The sequence below is a fragment of the Gossypium hirsutum genome, chromosome A07 (genome assembly GCF_007990345.1).
Source record: "Gossypium hirsutum isolate 1008001.06 chromosome A07, Gossypium_hirsutum_v2.1, whole genome shotgun sequence".
NCBI lineage: Eukaryota > Viridiplantae > Streptophyta > Magnoliopsida > Malvales > Malvaceae > Gossypium > Gossypium hirsutum.
The window spans coordinates 26,119,243-26,139,331 of record NC_053430.1 but is presented as its reverse complement, the minus strand read 5'-3'; the positions used below and the strand labels follow the sequence as shown (position 1 = coordinate 26,139,331).

Genomic DNA, 20,089 nt, shown 5'->3' with positions numbered 1-20,089 from the left:
CTATTTCACAAGCGACGATACTTGTTATTCCAATCGCGAGATTTACTACTCCGTCCTTTACTCAACGTCAAATCAAGATATTTTAATATCTTTTCTCTTTCGATTTATTCATGTTATTTACATGTTTACTTCAATTGAGTTCGAGACTATGAATAACATGAGTGGCTAAATCCCTTAAGGGAGATTAACAAGTGGATTGGGATGTGATTAACGGTCGATTTAGGATTTCTCGATAGGATTATTTGGTTTAAATTACGCGTTCTTAAACCCTAGGCTTAACAACCCTAGGAAGTAATCATAGGTTAAACGAGATTGAGAGATAAGGTTTTTCGAGAAAACATAATTTATCCTGGTTGAGAAAGTGAGGTCAGGAAATAAGTGGGTATCAACCAATTGATTAATTAGTTAGAGGCTAAAAGGTAATACTTCGTTAATTGATAGCTAATCCACTCTAAATCCCTAATACGAGTTAATTACAACCCCTGAAATGAATTAATCTTGCTTATTGATTTAATCTATTTAGTCTATTGTTTATTTTATTATTTATTTATTTTAGTTATCTAATTTCTAATATTAATCCCTTTTATGATTTATCGTAAAAAACTCAAACATTTAACAATTTTTGAATTAAACTCAACTTTAATTAAGTTGGATTTAAAATATAAAATTCAGAGTTTATAAAAATTATCAATATATAATTGATTAATTTAAATTCATCAAGTTTATTTATCTTATTTATACTTTTTAAAATATAAGATTTTACTTAATATTTAGTAAATTTTTATATTTTTCGTTATATTCAATATGTAAAGGTAAATGCATAAATTTTTATATTTACATTATAGCCTTACATATTTAATTCATAAATTACAAAATATATAAAGAAAAATAAAAAGAAATAATATTTTATGAAAATGAAAAATGTGTAAACCCGACTTTAACTTTCACTTTCGATATTGAAGTCGAAACGCAACTACTATTTAAAATGAATTTAAACTTTTTTGTACTATCTTTTTAAAGAAAAAACCATAGAAATTTAAATTAGATTTATAATATCAAAATCCCCACTAGTCTTATCTTTTATCAATTACTTCACTTAAATTCGTTGAGATATTTGTTAATACATTAACACCCTCCACATTTGCAAGAGTCATCTAAGCAATTTTATCCGCAGCAGAATTAAATTCCTTAGAGATATGTCTTGCCACCCAAAAGTCTTTGTTTTGTAGCAGTTGTTGAACACGTCTAAGTAGTGTTGAGCTCGTACAATCCGATTTCATCCCAAAAATAACTTGGATTATCTTTCAGCTATCCATCTGAATCAAAATATTATTATACATGCCCCCACTTTTATAAAAGAATTAATCTATCCAAATTACTCTAAAACTCAAACTAAAAAATTAGACTAACCCCACAATTGAATCCCAGAATCTGCAAATTTATATTTTGAACACGAGATTTTCATCATAACTTTCAAAAATAGAACTAATTTTAAAATCAGACGAATGATCCAATCTATAGGAGTAATCAAATATTAGACCGTCCCTAATCAAAATTAATTGTGTTTTAATATTTAAAGGAGAGGTCTAAAAAGGAAGAGCAATTGAAATCTATTGCTGATTCGTTTGATAATTAATCTTTGAAATGACTATTAAATCCAGCAATTATGTTGTGACAACGTGTGTATATGCAAGGGCATAATGATTATATCTTTCTTGATTACATGAATATTATAACTACAAATTCTGATTTGCAGATCTATTGCCTGACATAATAATTATGACTTTAAATGAAAATGGGAATTAAACTGTAAGATTAGTATTTAAAAGTGAGACTAGTTTCAATTTGATAATGGGAATTGCATTCAATTTTAATGATTCGGATGATGTTAGCCTTTTAGGTGGTGCTGGTGTGGCAAACATGGATAAATCATGTCACCTAACAAATTCTTATTTGTTTTAAGCGTGGTGAATATATTTTAAAATTTTAAAACAAATTATAAGACACTTATGTTGAAATTTATGTAAAAAAAGTATTTATTAAAAAATTATATAAACATTGTACAAAATTTTAATTGAAATGATAAGTTGAAGATATAAAAATTATCATGTATTAGATTCAAATCTTATCATGTGTAGTTTATAAACAATCTTTAAATTTAAATATTATGTATATCAAATACCTAATATTGAATAAACAAATATTTATAATTTTTAGAATAATATGATTTTCACAAATTTAAGAAATACTGTAACACCCCAAACCCGGCCTAGACGTTATAGCTGGATCCGGCGATATCACATGGAAAGGATTTTGAAAACGGAGCTATCTCGATAAAACCTTAAGCTTAAAACCCTTAATTACTTTCATTTATTTCGAAACGTATATTCAATTAGTCCACTTGCCTTACAGCGTATCATTTTAGCGGAAGCTTAGGAAAACAATCGTGTTTAAGGAAAATAGCTCGCATTTTAAGAAAATCATGTCTTAGGTAAAACTTTCATAGTTATAAGCAAGTTAAAACCAAAAACCCAAGACCAACGCCAAACATGTTAAAAGAGTCCAGAGAGTCCCAAAAAATACAACCTCTACAATCTCAATGCCAAAATTTAAATAAAACCATAAAACGACATAAAACAGTAAAAGCAAGTGGTCACCGTCGAGTCCTCCGCTGCATCGATCCACCTAACTCTAAGGATTACCTGTACAGAACAAACAAAAATGGGGGTGAGTTTATGTAAAATCAGTGTGTAACCTAGTAGAATTAGGCATGCAAACATACTGAATTATCAAACATCATACGGATACAAATTGGGGCCTAAGCCCATTACAGATGCAGATAAGCCTATCTCAGATATAGATACAGATGTGCAAATCAGAATCAGAAATCAGATATCCTACCCTCATCTACACACCATCTCTGAGCATCCCTACATACCATGTGGGGTTTAAAACACCCACCCAGTCCTACACACCATGTTGTACCAATGCGGCAAATAACAGATATAATGCAGCCATGCTGCCAGATAATAGGCATAAACTGCCTTTCAGAACACTTCCTCCAATAAATATCATCCCACTCCAATAACAATATCAGAAACAGAATAGTTATGCAATTTAACATGCTCAACATGCTATCAATCAGATCATAGATAGTCATATAGATTAATAATCATACATGCACAATTCTATCATGCTCAGTATAGGATATCAGTCAAACAAATCATATAATTTAGGGTTTGTTAGCCCTTACCGACCCTACCGTAGGCCCCATAGTTGTTTGGGACGACCCGTGTAACATTAGGGAAAAATTCAGATATATGGGCCCACACGCCCATGTGGGCCTACACCCCAGATTGGCCTTGTCCGTGTGGATCACACGGCCTGACCAAGATACCACACGCCTGTGTGGCGTGTCCGTGTGGCCCACACGCCCTATTTGGCCTAACCTGTGTTGCTCGTACGGTCGCACACCGGTCATTACATGATTGTGTCTTGCGCACGACCTGGCCTTCGTCGATCATATGACCGTGTCGTCGCACACGGCCTACCACAGGGCCATGTGGCGACGACAGTAGGGTTTTTCGACTTTCACCGAATCTCATTTTTTTGCGTTTTGGGTACACAGCTGGTATCGTTTCGATGTAAAAATAGCCTTGAGCCTCCAAAAACCTAAATATTGTTCAATAAAACCCCACATTAGCTATTAAGAACGAAAATAAACTAAACTAAAACAAATTAAGCAAATCCAAACACTACCAAAAACCTTATTTTCAAACGAAGAATGAAGCTTCTGTTCAACAAGAATACCGATTAGCACCCTCCAGCCCTTTGAGCAACACCTAACACGAAAACAGCACATTACTAACCTTATATCGATTCTCATAAATCCAGAACTTCAAGAGGTCTTACCTATACAACCAAACCAAGATGATTCGCAAGACATAATAATGAGCAAAAATCAAAAGAACGACGATCAAAAGTGAAAGACTGAAGAAGAAAATTTTGGGGAAGAACGTAAGATAGTTGCACAGAGAAATTTGGCAGAAGGAAAACAAAAAGAAGAGTAAACTAATTGAGTTTTTCCCCAACTTCCCACTACTACACAATCTCAACCACCTCAGCATTTGAATTAAATCAAAACTCTAACAGTCAACCGAGCAAAAATAATACCCATGCTCGCACAGGGATTCCAACACAAGACATCTAACACAATGACTCCCTTACCACTCGAACCAGCAGGTTCATTCTGATATGGTTTTACAAATAATTTAATATAAAACCACTGAGCAAGTATAAGGCTTACATCAAAAAAATACCAAAATTTTCCAAAGTTAAGGTTTGATCTTGAGACGTCTCACACACACCCAGACCACTTAACCACTGAAGCAGATACTCACTTGTGTCAAATTTATACAAAAGCAGGAATAAAAGTCGAGGCATTACAAATACTTGATGCGAAATTAGAGTTGGCCGTTAAACTTGACGAATGACACCCGATAAATTAATTTCTTCCTCAACCATTTTCCTTTAATCACACAAACCTTAAATGAAGATGGCTATAATTTTTAATGTATAGCCCTAATAGGTGAGGAATGATCAATTTATAATGATCAACTTTTAAGCTGGTACATCTATCAAGTAACCAAACGAACAGATAAAATTTAACTTCTATTAAAAGTAAAACTCTTATCCTCTTCAAATTGGTTACACAATTTTAGGCTTTAATTTAGCCCAAAATAATAGACTAAAATCTTACATTCTCCCACTTGGCCCAATGTGATAAAACATAAGTTTTAACATAGCAAACGTTGAGCACGCATAAAAATAGTACTCATCATAATTACCACATTATAGTGAATTGAAAATGTGAGTTATGACATATACTTCTTTGTATATGCTACAACATTACAGGTCAATATAATAGGTGTTTAAGTAACTATAAAGATTTTTCTGTTTTAAATAATTTCAAATGTTATGTGCTGTAACAGCCCAAAATCCCATATATTTACTTATCATATGTTATAACACAAGTGTGTATCTGCTTTAAGTGTTCTAAGAGTGTGTGAGAGGTCTTGGGTTCAAGTCTTACACTAGGAAAATTTTTGTATTTTTATGAGTAAAGCCTTAACCTGGTCTATAGGGCTTGAGTTTAAGTAATTATAGAATTATATTAGAATGAGCCTGTTGGTCTGGTGGTTAAGATGTATGTTGGGGTGTTGGAAGTCCTGGGTCAAATCCAGACGTGAGCATAGGTATTAATTTTTGTTTCGGTTGGTAATGAGTATTTGGATGGAGTTAAAAGTCTGTGGAGTGGGTAGTTGCCAGTTGGTAGTGATTTAGTGGGATTGAGGGGGGATTTTGTTATCTTTTATTTTATTTTATTTTTTTCGAAATCCCCATAATTTTTCTTCTAATTTTTAACATCTTTTTTCCCCTAGTTTGCCGAAATTCTTCTCTTTTTCCTATTTTCTTTTCGATTATCCTATTGTTGTCTTGTGGTCTACATTGTTACGTTCGTTCGGTAAGTATCATTCTTGCTATTTTTTTAAGGTTTTGTGGTTGGTTTCTGAATGGGGGGTTTTGTTTTGGTCTCTTGGGTTAGGAGAAGGACAAGATTCTGTTGGTGTTCTAAAGACGTTTCAGCGTTAAGATTCCTGCTCGTCATCGGTAAGTCACGAAGGCGTTAGTGATATTGTGAGTTTCCGTTTGAAGAATGTTTCCATTAAAGGTTTTGATGTTATACTGAATTAAGTGTTGTTATTGGTCAATTATAGGTTCTGGAGTGCTCGGGGATCGTTTTACATCAATTAAAACCAGGTGTGTACCCGAAACACCGAAAATGGGGATCAACAAAAAGCTAAAAAAGTATTCTGTCGACGCTACACGGGCGTGTGGTCGCCTGTGTGGTAGGCTGTGTGAGAGAACACAGGCGTGTGGTCGACGAGCCAGGCCGTGCGTGCATGACACGGTCGTGTGATGGCCAGGTGGGCCGTGTGAGGCATACGGGCTCGACCAATTTAGGTCGTGTTGGTTTTTGGGCCAAGCCGTGTGATCTAAACTACCAAGGCCAATTTAGGCCGTGTGGGCCACACGAGCGTATAGGCCCACACGGGAAGACAACATGGGCGTGTGAGCCCATTTTTACTGTTTGACTGCTAAGGTTGCACGGGTCACCTGAGTCGACTGTGGACCTACTGTAGGGTCAGTAAGCTTGCCTAGACCCCTAATTGAATGAAATGATTGTATAATTGATTTATATGAGTACATGTTATCGAGCATGATGATGTTCATTGAACTGATATTGTATGTACTGTACCATGATTATAGTATGTCATAACTGTATAATGCATTGTATTGGTTTGGGTTGATTTTGTTCGGAGGAAGTGTACTGAAAGGCCTCGAGCCTAATTTACTAGCAGCTCAGCTGCAAACCACTGTATAGTGCCGCATTTGGTACCATTTGGAGTGTAAGGATGGATAGGTTGATTATATCCCCACAAAGAGTGTAGGGTTAGATAGAGATGGTGTGTAGCAGCTGGTTGGGTAGGATTCTTGTGACTGCATATTTGTTACTATTACTGTACTGAGATGGGCTAAGGCCCAAACTAGACTGACACTGTTACTGAAAAAGGGCTTAGGCCCAGACTGTAATTATCTGTACGCTATCTGTTTTTGTATTACACACTGAGTTTTCGTAAACTCACCCCTTCTGTCTTATCTGTACAGGTAATCCCTAGTCATAGGTGGATCGGTGCAGCGAGGGACTCTGAGGTGGCCACACGGCCGCACATATATTTTTGTACTTGATTATGATTTTAAGTATTATTACTTGTGGTATTTTTACTGTAATAAGGCCTTTATGGATTTTTACCTTAATTTAGGATTTGTTTATCGTTGCTTATGATTTACAATCACTAGTGGTAGGGAACTTAGGTTTTCAAAAGTTACAAATGCTTTCTTTCAAAACACCCACCACTACTATTTTGAAGGCTTCTGCAAATTATAACGACTTGTAAATAAATGGATAATGATTTGGAAACAAATAACTTGATTTAGAGATAATATAAAATAACGAAAATTATTTAAACGAGGAAAATGGTTTATCAATGACTTAGTTTTCGAAAGCACTTTCATGTGACATCACCAGATTCGGCCATAACATCCAAGTCGGCTTTAAAGTGTTATATGTGCACACAATCATTTTATTTTGATTTCAAAAGTTGAGCTCAAAGTGTCACAATATCATAAAATTTCATTCATCAATACAACCAAAACTCATTCTATGTACATGCTCTTTAAACTTCTTGGGTTGTAAGCCTTTAGTTAATGGATCAACAATTATAAGATCAGTTCTAATGTGCTTTATAGTTACTCTTTATTTCTGAACTTCCTCTTTAACGACAAAATATTTTAATTCCACATGTTTTACACTTTTGGAATATTTTTCATTTTTGGGAAGAAAATATTACTGCAAAATTGTCACAATAAATGTTTTGCAACCATAATGCATGAATAGTAATTACTTCAAAACATGCTACAAACTTTGCTTCCATCATAGATGATGCAATGAAAGATTGTTTAGCACTTATCCATGATATGGCTCCATCAATTAGATAAATAAATAGCCAAAGGTGCATATCTTACTATCAAAACATTAAATAAAATTTGAATCAAAGTATCTAATCACTTTCAACCAATTGGTTCTTATATACATGAGTATGTAATTTTTTATTCAAACTGCCCACAAAATAACCATAAATAATTGATTCTATTGTTTTTCCATTCTACATCATTCTTTGGGCACCACATAAGATTAAATTTGTCCCTTCTTTTGTATAAGAACAATTCCTCCTGAACAATTATGCATATTACATCTCTCTAGAACTCTTTCGATATATTTTTCTAAGACAATCTAAAAAACTTTGTGCTCTATCACGAAATATTTCAATTCTTATCACATAGGATGCCTCTCCCATATCCTTCGTTTCAAATTTATTCGAGGGAAAACTTTCATCTCACACAATAAACCAAAATCATTTGTAGTAAGCAAAATATCGTCAACATATAAAACTAAGAAAATAAACTTGTTCTCACTGATTTTTTTCTATATACACTGTGTTAAGAGTTGTGTGACATGAATCCCTTCACTTGTTAAAGAAATAAAATAGAGGCAAAGTAGGGGGATCTGTAGGGGCGAATGACTGAGGGCCAAAGGCACCATGCCACACAAGTTGAATTTGTATAGGATTATTCTTCTTCTATTAGACATTGACTATAACAGGTTTGTTTAACCCTTAAAATATGTGTAGTAAAAAACCTCTTGTATTGTGGGTTTTCAGCATTAGTGAATTTCTCCTCCTCTGCCATTGGTTTTTCCCGAAAAAGGTTTTCCAAGTAAAACTTGTGTGTTCCTATTTTTCTTTCTTTTTACTTTTCGATCATTCCTACTACCATTATCAACGTAAAATATAACACATTGATAATGATGTTTTCTTGAAAACCAAAAGACTTTATGGTATCATTAAACTAAATGTATCATTGTCGTGAAACTTGTTTACATCCATATATTGACTTCTTAAATTTACACGACCTTTTTCTTCAAATGTAAAGCCTTCATGTTGGTCCATATAAACTTCTTCATTAATATCTCCATTTAGAAAGGCAATTTTTACATCCACTTGGTGTAAATCTAAATCATAATGAGCCACCAATGACATAATGATTCTTAAGAATTCTTTCTTAGAGACTGGTGAAAAAGTCTCCTTATAATCAATACCATTCTTCTAAGTGAAACATTTGGCAAAAAGCCTAGCTTTATATTATTTGATATTTCCATTCAAGTCACGTTTGGTTTTAAAACTCAGTTGCATCTAACTCATTTTTGAACGTTTTTTGCAATTTGACAATGTCCCAAAATTTGTTTTGTTCCATAGATTTCACCTAATCTTTCATGACACTAAGTTATTTATTAGACTCACTACTATTTCTAGCTTGTGAAAACGAAATTGAATCTTTATTAATTCTAATACCAAAATTTGACTCTTGCAAATAAACCACATAATCATCAGGAATGATAATTTTCCTCTCTTTGAGATCTTCTTAGTGACATTATTTGTTGTTCATTTTCATCAAATCATTGTGAGTTAGTTTCTTTTGTAGGTGTTTCATCATTTAAATGTTGTTCAACATTATTAGGGTATTCATCAATTGGTGGAACAATATTTGTAGTAATTGTAGATAAAGAAACATTTATAGGTGTAGGAAATTCTATTCAAATATTTCTTTTATATCCACAATTTGTTTTGAAACACTCCTACTAACTTCACCATTCTCAAGGAATCTAGCATTACCAGTTTCTACGATTTTCAGACTATTTGGTACGTAAAACCTATATTTTTTAGATTTCTATGGATAACTAATAAATTATCCATTTATTATACGAGAATTTAATTTTCTTTCATATAGATTATATATTCTTTCTTTTGCTTAGAAACCCCAAACATATAGGTGTCTTAGGCTAGGTTTCTTTTTAATCCACAACTTGAAATGAATTTTTGGAATTACCTTACTAGGAAACCTATTTAGTAAGTATACGTTGATTTTGAGTGCATGCATTCACAATGATATAAGTAATAAGGAGTTACTCATCATACTTTTAACCATATCCATTTAAGTCCGATTACACCTTTATGCAACACCATTTTGTTGAGGTGTGCTTGACATAGTATGCATATATGCCACAACATTCAAAGATTTTTGCAAAAGGACCTAAACCTTGTCCTAATTTAGTAAAATTTTCCTAAAATTCACCACATTTATCAGATCTTACTAATTTCACTTTTCTATCTAATTGTCTTTCAACCTTGTTAATGTGTATCTTAAGGGCATTTACTGATTGAGATTTTTCATCAAGCAAATAGATATAACAATACTACGATAATCATCAATAAATGTGATAAAATACTTTTTCCCATTAAAATATGAAACATTAAAAGACCCATATATATTGATACATGCACGGATGAGGTGAAATTTATTAAATTTCATTCACCGAAGCTGTCAATTTTCAAGTTTGAAAAATAAATCAACTTGTGACAACTTTTTGGATTGGATCAAGACATTTTTAAATGCCTTCATAACATTCGAATATCTATCTCTTAGCTTTGAAACACACTTTGAATCACTTTATTTCGAGTTTGAGAGCTCAAGTTATGACCGTTTTAGTGAAGATTAGGCGAACATAATTTCTAGACGAGATTATTACAAAAATTACGATCAAGCTTTTAATTTGAGTTTAATCATATTGAGTTCGATTTTTTGTCTTAATTTTTATTATTATCTTCTCAATATTGTATTTATTAGGTTTTATTATTTTATTACTTATTTATTTTGAATTTTGGATATTTTTTAAGTATTTTAAGTTATTTAGGAGTTTTATGTTTAGTCAACAAGAAAGTTTAGTTTAAAACTACTTATTTAGATTAAATAGAGTTTCAGTATACTTAAGAATTTTATTTGGATGTACTTAGTTGGTCTAGATAAAGGCCTCTTCATTGTTCATTAGGGACACAATTGTTTTTATTAATAAAATTTTCAACTCTGGGAGTTTGTTTCTTTGTGTAAGATTTCTTTCTTGTGATTTTTAAAAGTAGTTTTCTTCTTGATTTTTCTTCAAGGAGTGGTGGGAATTATTTCTTCATCCGACAATTTGCCAATGAATGATTTCTTGGAGGATCTATTAGAGCTATTAATTGAGTTTGTTGCGGTTTATATCTCAAAGGGTTCAATTGAACACTTATTTATCTATCCATTATATCCATTGGTTTATTTGAACCATCTTTCACTTTTAGTTTTATTTTTATTTTCATTTATTTAGTTATTATTTTTAATAGTTAATCTTTGTTCTTAAATTTCTTGTTTTAGTTATTATTGTTTTCGTTGTTTTCCTAAATTTATTTGGTGCTTTCTTTTCAAGTTAGATTCAAATCTTTCTTTCTCAACTCAAACAACTCAAATACGATCTTGGTCCGTTGTTTCTTTATCATATATTAGTGTATTATCTCAAGAAGTTGGGTTGCTTTCCTAAATATATTGCACTTTTCTTAGTATGTTTGGTTTGCTTCCCCTTAATGCAATCCACACATACACCATGATTAGTAAAATCTAGGTTCAACGGAATCTCATTCTTTACTACTCTTTCTAGCCTTTCTCTGGATACATGACTCAAATGTTTATGCCACAAGGAAGTAGAATTTTCATTTAGAATACTATGCTTAATTCTAACATTATCAAGTTTCAATGTATATAGACCATCAATAAGGTTTCATGAACCTAAAACAACATTATTATTAAAGAAACTGAAAAAACCATGTCCAAACTTAACATTAAACCTAGAAACATCAAGTTTTGAAATAGATATAAATTTCCTAGAAATTGAAGGTACATAAAGAGTCTAAAATATGTATAATTGATAACCGGTATCCAAGATCAAATGATAAGTCCCTATGCATTCAATCAGAGCCTTTATATGGTTCCCCATATATAGGAAATCTTTAGTTGGGTTTGTGGTTTGGATCGAAAAGAATCTATGCATCATGTTGGAAATAATAATAGTAGCACCGGAATCAAACCATCAAGTATTATTAGGAAATTCAATTAAGTTTAATCTAAAACATACATAAAAAAAATTAAGTTTCTTTTCAAACTAAGCTTTATGTTTATGGCAATCTTTTTTATTGTGTCCTATTTTCTTATAGAAGTGACACTTATTTGCCATTCATTCCTTTTTCTCGTTATTAGAAACATTGATAGGCGAGTTTTTCTTCTTCTTAAACTTGTTGGTTTTTGCCTTAAGACCTTTTCTAGCTCCTTGACCCACAAGATTGATGGAATGACTTCCTTGAGTCTTTAGTCTTACTTCCTCTTAAACAAGCTTACTGGCTATCAGTAATATCCCACTTATCTTTAAAAATGTCATAGTTAGTTTGAAATAACCCATAACTCGGAGGTGAGCTTAATATGAACTGCAATAAAAAAGAGTCATCCACCATCATCCCTAAAGTCTTTAGCCTTGCTACAATAGTAGTCATCTTGATGATATGTTCTTGCATTCCCTTCTACCCATCATACGTCATGATTGTGAGTTGTGCCATTAAAGTACCAGTGAGTGACTTATTCGCAAATTGGAAATGTTATCCCACAAACACAAGATATTCTTTCACACTTTCTATTTGTGGTCTTAACATTGTTGGTAGTAGTCATTCACCAAAAAAAAACCTCAATTTGATTGATCATTCCCATTTTATATGATATAACATCTCTTCTGTAATAGCAACATATTTATCTTTTAATAGTGTCAAATTAAGATCCAAAACATCTAAATGGAACTTGATTTGTTCACTCAATTCAAAGAAGTTTAATCCATTAAATAAATTAACATATGAAGCTTACGAATGAAGAGAAATAGTTGTAAAATAATACACAAATGCTCCTCTTCCTCGAAGCAATTTTCTACACCTTGAGTTCAAACGAGATAATAGAGAGAGAGCTATGATAGCAATGTTTGTATCTAATATTCCGGCGTCCATGCATTGTAAAGGGTTGTGGGCTTTCTTCAGTTATCATGGAAAGGTGGTAGACACTTTCATTCCGGAGAAAAAAAGCAAAAGGGGTATGAGATTCGGATTGTACGATATGCCAACTATTCAGATGCACGTAAGGCAATTTCAAGATTGAATGGCTTCGTGATCCTTGGGAGTAGAATATGGGTAAGGGAAGCTAGGTTTAAAGGTAATAGGATGATTTGGAGAAGGGTTGTAAGCATCAAAACTCATCGCATTCTGAAGAGTCTAATCAAAAAGGGTTGGATAATGTAGGAAGAGGAAAGGAAGGCGAAGGAAAAACAGAGGACTTGTGGAAACTGAACTTGCTTGAAAGGAGTTCAGGTGTTGGCTCGGGCCTGGTGGGTATGAAAATGGCGGGAGTTGTTCAATGTCATGTAGAGGATGAGCTGCTATGGAAATATAAAAAATGTTTGGTGGGAGAAGTGGCTTTGTTCTGCGAATTGAAGAGCTTAGCTGATAGAATTACACGAATGGGCTTTGGTGATATTTGTGTGAAGAGAATTCAAGGGAATTTTTTTCTCATTGAGATTCAGGACGAAGAACTGCTTGAAATCTTGAAACAGAGGGAGTGGTCGTATTTGAAGGAGTTCTTCATTAATATCGTACCATGGTTAGAAATACTAGTGTTTTTTGAGAGAATCACTTGGATTGAAGTTTCTGGGGTTCCGATGCACTGCTGGAACTATGAAATGTTCAAGAGGATAGCTGGAAAGTGGGGTAACTTAGTGTCGATAGGTGAAAACTTGTTAGGAACAAACAATTTTGAGAAAGTGGAAATGCTTATTTCAATCTCGCAAGTTAAAAAGATCGATGAGATGGTTTTGTTAGAAGTGGGGGACGTTAGATTTCCAGTGAGTGTAAGGGAGGTAGGTTGGTCAGAGGACATTAAAAATAATGTTTTGAAGAAGCCTAGCAATCAGGCGGTGATTGATGAGAGCGTGTTGGAATCAGAACCAACATTTGGCGTAGAGCCGGAGAAGGGGCTGGATGGAACTCGAATCGTCTCGTCGGAATCAATAATGGAAAACGCCATTGAAAATGTAAATAGAAAACGCCATAAAAAATGTAAGTGAAGGTAAAGCTTGTCAGAAGATGTCAGAGGAATTAATTGAAGGTGTCACTGGTGCTGTTAGGGTCTGTTTGTTTGACAGTAAAATGTTTTCCGTAAAATGATTTCTGGAAAATGTTTTACTTTTCTGTAAAATGATTTACTGGAAAATATTTTCTGGTGTTTGGTAAATCTGTGTAAAATATTTTTTACTGTTTGGCAGATTTCCTGAAAATATTTTCCGGAAAAGTTGTTTTTACATATATTAATATATATTTATTAATATATATTAATAAATTGTTTTTACATATGTTGCAATGATTTAATTATAATAATACTCAATTATTAAGCTACAGTATTAATCGTTATAAATTGAAAAAAACTAATATCAAATAAATTATTTGTAATTGTGTTAAAAAAACAAGTATTGAATAATTATAAATTGCTACGAAACCACAATGAGTACTAGAAATAATAATATTATTCAAATACATAATTAATGGTACACCACATAGTAACAACATTGTCTAGTGCATAATATTACACCACATATATCCAAATACATAATTAATGGTACACCACATAGTAAGAACATTGTCCAAGTGCATAATATTACACCACATAAATGTATCAATATCTTCAACCCTGAGAAAATTTTTGAAGCCAAATTTTTTTATGCTTCTTATTTTTAACCAAAAAAATTTTGGCCTCTGATTCATGACTCCCTAGATAATCAAGCACAGAACACAAGAAGTCTTCATCAAATCCTTCTTCCTCCATCGACATCACTTGTTCGTAAAGCTGTGATGTATTATCGGCAGTAAATTTTTCCAAAGTATTAGCAATTTTGCCAAGTTGTTCACCCACAAATTTAATTTGTTCATCAACGAGACTTTCTTGACCACTTTTTCTTTTACGTTTGGATGTGCCAGATGAAGATACATTTGTTCTTACCTCTTCAGCCTCTTCATTGTTGCAGTCTACAGGCATTGAATCTTCATTACCATCATCCAAATCTATGTCAGCAAATGTTCTGGCAAAACTCCCTGTTGCCATATCTTTGCCAACAACCACAGCCATTTCATCATAATGATCAATGCTTTTATTCAAAAATGGTTCATACTTCTTGTGTGCCTGTTGGATATTATACACAATTAGAATAGCAAGTAAAAAACAATTGAAATATACTTAACATATATATATATACATATATTACCATCACTGCTGCATCATATGTCGCTCTATCACATGTGATCATTTTCATGTTATCATCCCATCCAAAACCACTTTCAGCTTGAATTTTGCATATAATCTGCCACTGGTTTTTTACTGTCCTCAAATGATTTTCCACATGCTTCGCATCGCATTGGACTTGAAATCTTTCTAAAATGGCGTCAACAACTTGATTAATAGAAACTGCTCTGAAAGTATTAGAAGGTTTATTTCTTTTTCGAGCCTCCTCTGCTAGAATTTCAAGGAAAACATGTTCCATCGGTTTTGTCCACCTGAATTGCTTGGAGGTCCCTTCTTTGTTGCCCTTACCCATTCTACAAAATAAATTCAACCATTTCAATATCCAACAAGCTTAAAACATAATAATAAATTCAATATCCAACAAGCTTAAAACATAATCAATATCTAACAAATTCAAGACATATATCAAAATCCAACAAACTAAAATTTCAATATCATTATCCAACCAACATTTACAAAAACAACATTCAAAAAAATTTAATACTAAAACATACATAACATAGAAATAACAACCTTAAGCCCTAAACCTAAATATTTCTAGCCATATAATCAGTCCACATAGTTTGTGCAATTTCATCTCTCTTAGCAGACCATTCTCTTGCTTCTTGTCTTTCTTCTCGCTCCGTGAGAGTTGATATTATCAAATCAGACTCAGACGCCTCGTATAATCCTTGATTAAGTAAATCACTAGGATCAACTCCCATTATATGATTATGAATGATACAACAAGCCAAAACTATATCTACTTGAGTTTGAAAATTCCAAAATGGTTCAGCATCTAATACACGAAACCGTTTCTTCAAAATCCCAAAAACACGTTCAACAGTGATTCGTAATTATGAATGACAAAGATTAAAGAGTTCCTTTGCATTTTCAGGCCCTTCAGCACCAAACTCTTTTAAATTATATCGGACACCACGATATGGGGTAATACATCCATTTCGGATGCCATATCCAGCATCAGCAAGATAATATTTACCTACAATTTTACAATACATAATTAATACTAATAAATTATGAGCTTATTAGAACTATTTGCTATTTTATGATAAATATTACCTTCCGGAATTCTTAATCCTCTTGGACGTGAAAGTGCATCACTTAAAATACGAGAATCATGTGCACTACCTTCCTAACCAGCTAGAACATAGGAAAATTTCAAATCAAATGTAATGGCAGCCAATACATTTTGTGTCGTCCCCCCTTTACGGCTACGAAATCTTCCTTGCATGCTAAGTGGAACGGATGCACGAATATGAGTTCCATCTAATGCTCCAATACAATCTTTAAAATAAGGATAAAACCTTGGATTGTTTCTAATTTCACTAGGAGTTGACTCATCAGGTAATCTAATAACTAGTCTATACAATTTCAAAATAGCTCTCAATACAACCCTAAAGTAATGGTGAACTGTCTCAGTTGATCTATAATATCTAGATCCAATCACTCGAAACCTTACGTTATGACCAATTATATGTAAAAATATAATTACTTGCTCCCTAATATTCACAGATTTTGTTGATTGTAACAAATGATTCCTACTAAGAATATCACACAAATTAAAAAAAGCGATCGGTCTCATCCTTATCACATCAATACAATGCTGGTCACCACTATATAAAATACTATTAATATAATTTTCTCTTTCATAATCTCGATTCACACGAGAGCGAGAAGCAATTTTCTTCCTAGTTTCTAAGTTTTTAATCCAAAGAGCCCCAAAAGCTAAAACTGAAGCCACGACTCCGACAATTGCAGTTTGATGTTGATTACGATCCATCTACACAAAATAATGCCACACAAATATATGATCACTACAAAAAGATGCAAGATTTTCATAAAATCACATAAAGTTACCATGACTAAGAGTGCATACATACATATCAAACTAATTATAATTGAAAGTACCACTTAAAATGAAAGCATGAAAAATGAAAGCATTGAAAGTTCAAAAATGAAAAAATCGGTCCTGTCACTTCAATTTCTAAGGCTAAAAATTGGACTAAGCTTGTCTATAAAGCGGCCTTAGTTAAAGAAGAAAACGCAAAAAAGCTGCTTTTGCTATTGTTGTATGGATAATGCTAATATTGGCATTTACAATACAATTAAATAATGTTATACCAAATTTTTATTTAGTTTATATATTCAAATGTGACTTGAATAAAAATAGAATGTAAAGGGCCACCATAGTCGACTGAAGATGGCTGCTTCAAGCCTATATTTTATTTCTGCCAAATTTTTTTTGTGTTCAGATTTTCTTTGCCATTTATAATATACGGGGTCGCGAATTGCGATACATTTTTCTCTACTTGTAAGCCCATTAACCAGTACACTATGAGAAGTTTCATGACTGAAATTAAATTTTGCCTGGTTTAGTTCATTGGTTTTTAATTTTTTTTTTAAAAAACTGAACTTTTGGAAGAACAATTCCTGAATGTTTTACGTATGCTTAAATAGTAAGGAAGAAAGAAATGACAAAAAGCAGGTTATTTACAACAGCTCATAAGGAAGAAAGACATCATGAGGGGCAAAAATCTTCTAAACAAGACCCCAAACACAAGAGATGAGCTCCTCTTAATTGATAGAGAAATCAGCAAGAAATTTGCACAAAACGACAGTATCCAAAATGCTTGAAAGATAAATGTTAAAAACAACAATGGGATCACAACAAGGATTAAGATTTGCTAATGCTAGGTTGGGAAAATGAAACAGGGGGAGGATGGAAAATTCTCAATCTAGTGGCCAAAATTCATAATAACTTCATGTTTTTAAGGCAGAGCCATTAGACTAAAAGTTATTCCTTCCTTTCTTCCAATCAAGATGGTTAAATTAGATTCAAATGGGGGAAAATTTTGCTTCTCAGATCATTTGAGAAAGTAGGGGACTGTCACAAATATCTTTATTAGACAGTGCCATGCATATTGGCTTGTTGCACGGAAAGGAGATACTGCCAAACAAACAGACCCTATATGTAGTATTTAAAAAAAATCAGTAAAATAGAAAATTAAAGAAAAAGTTCAAAAATTATCAACTTTTTAAGTTTTGAACTAAACAATAAAACTGGTTATGGCAGACATCTTCTAGTAGTCATTTTAACATTGAATTTTCTAAGGAAATTTGGATTGAACTGAAAGTCTTATTGGTATTTTTGATTGGTTTGTTTCTCAAGCATAAACTTTATATATATGAGTTGCTAACAATTTTTAATATTCAAGAAATAAAAGATCAAATCTCAAGCATAAAGTCTCTCTATTTGACATTTTTAAACAAAAACTTAACAGTAAGGATAATCACCTCAACACTTCCTTTTAATCCATTAACTCAGTGCTAAAACTAAACCATGGAATCAATTATAATGCAAAGGAATAAAAGCATTAACAATTTACTCCAGTAAAGAAGACCCACGGCATTCAGAACTACAACAACATCTATATACCCTGAGTTTCTTTTATCGTTGCAACTAGAAGGGGAGGAATAAGTTGAATACAGATCACACAATGGTCTTGTAAGTGCTGAAAAAGTTGGGTGCTCAATAGCCCTGCAAAAATTAGAGGAACATCATTGTACTCAGAAACTACTTAAAAATTAGAGGAACTGGAAATGCTCTTAGTCCACTTCAGCTCAACATCTACTGTCTCCATGAAAAAAAAGGATTATTTAACCACTGGTGAAGCTAAAATCTCCACATGGGACGCTACTAATCTGCTATCCTATATGAAAGCTCAAAAACGCCCCAAGCAAGTTAACAGACATCCATGAATGCCTAATAAAATCGACAATGGAAACACAATACAACAATAGTAAGAATAGTTATGGGGTTTCTAAAATCCACGGTAACGTAAATGATGATAATCATTAACTATACAAAAAGAAGTGAACATTAGAGTATTAAGCTTAATTCGTTTAAGAAATTCAGCAACCCTAAAATTACACAACAAAATGCGATAAAATAAAGTTAAAATTCCAACTAAGGAATAAACAAATAAAAAAACGATAAGAGATAAGAAATGAATCGGGTCAATCGCATCTACTAACTGAAGCTTTGAAGGTAGAAATGTTGAGATTTTTATACAGAAAATAGCAAGAAAATTAAAAGGGAAAGCTTCCCTGTAGTGAAGAATTGGGGGTCGAGTGGTGTAGGGAAGAAGAGGATGAATTTTCATCCTTCTTCCGATTTCTGGAAAATCCAGCAAAAAACCACCAATTTCATAAAAAACTTGAAGCTTTTGGGTGACTCACCAACAGATCTATGGAGCAGAAAGATGGAGAAGGAAGATGCTGAGAGACAGAGATGGCAAGGCAGAGATGAGGAGAGGCGGAAGCTTTGAGGAATGGAAAATGTCTGCTGCTTAGAAGAGAACAGAAAATGTCTGCTTAGAGAAGAATGGAAAATGTCTTACCAATTTTGAAGCCGTAAGACAATTTCCGGAGGAATGGGCTTGATTTTACCGTGTTTTGGAAAATGGTTTCCTAAAGGAATTCATTTTCCCCCAAACAAACACCGGAAATGATGTAAAATATTTTCCAGAAACCATTTTACAGCAAACAAACGCACCCTTAGTGTGGGAATTTCAGCCGAAGTTGATGCGGGGGTTAGTAGGCCGAATAGTGGAATGGACCGGGCATATGAGGATGTTGCCAACATGGGCCTGGTGTTGGGTTTGGGTCAAAGGGAGGGTCAAGTTGGGCTGGTAGATATTGACGAAAGATTGGACTCTCTTAGGTTTGAAGGGCATCTTACGGGCAGGGAAATTCTTCCTGTCGAAGATCAGATTTTCCCGATCGATAATTTTAATTTAGCAACTCCAGAAGCAGAGGATAGGGACATAAGCCAAGAGGTAGAAGAGGAATTTTACAACACTATTAGAAGTAAGAGGAAGAAGAGACAGTTTAATAAAAGAATTATGTCAATGCAAGCCATTCAAGACGGGGTGTTGTCTTCCAAAGAAATTCAAAGAAGAGATCGAAATAGAAGAAAGGGCAAGAGCAGCGCAGAGCCAGGAAGTGAAGACAAAGTGGTTAACCTCTCTTTGTCCGATTCAGAATTAAGCAACAGGAGAAAGGTTATTCTTAGAGAGGTGAAGCAGACTTGGGAAGTTGGGAAGAAATTGGGGCTTAGGGTGCTGGGAGAAGAAAGAGACGTTATCGAGGAAATTATGAG

The 20,089-nt window shown here is 33.3% G+C and overlaps 1 protein-coding gene across 1 annotated transcript; it reads right to left on the bottom strand.

Moving 5' to 3' along the window:
• Positions 1–14,081: 14,081 nt before the first annotated feature.
• LOC121232242 (uncharacterized) lies at positions 14,082–15,260 on the bottom strand. Its single transcript, XM_041117862.1, has 2 exons — positions 14,891–15,260; positions 14,082–14,808 (listed from the first exon to the last, which is right to left on the bottom strand). Exons 1-2 carry the CDS (start codon positions 15,218–15,220, stop codon positions 14,314–14,316), a joined length of 825 nt encoding a protein of 274 aa, XP_040973796.1. The 5' UTR covers positions 15,221–15,260; the 3' UTR covers positions 14,082–14,313.
• Positions 15,261–20,089: the final 4,829 nt, after the last annotated feature.

Bases quoted from the DNA above. Each gene is read 5' to 3' on its own strand.
- LOC121232242 (XM_041117862.1), bottom strand. From the start codon at position 15,220: ATGGGTAAGGGCAACAAAGAAGGGACCTCCAAGCAATTCAGGTGGACA. The intron at 14,809-14,890 runs GTAATATATGTA...AATATCCAACAG, and splicing joins CATATGATGCAGCAGTGATG to GCACACAAGAAGTATGAACC.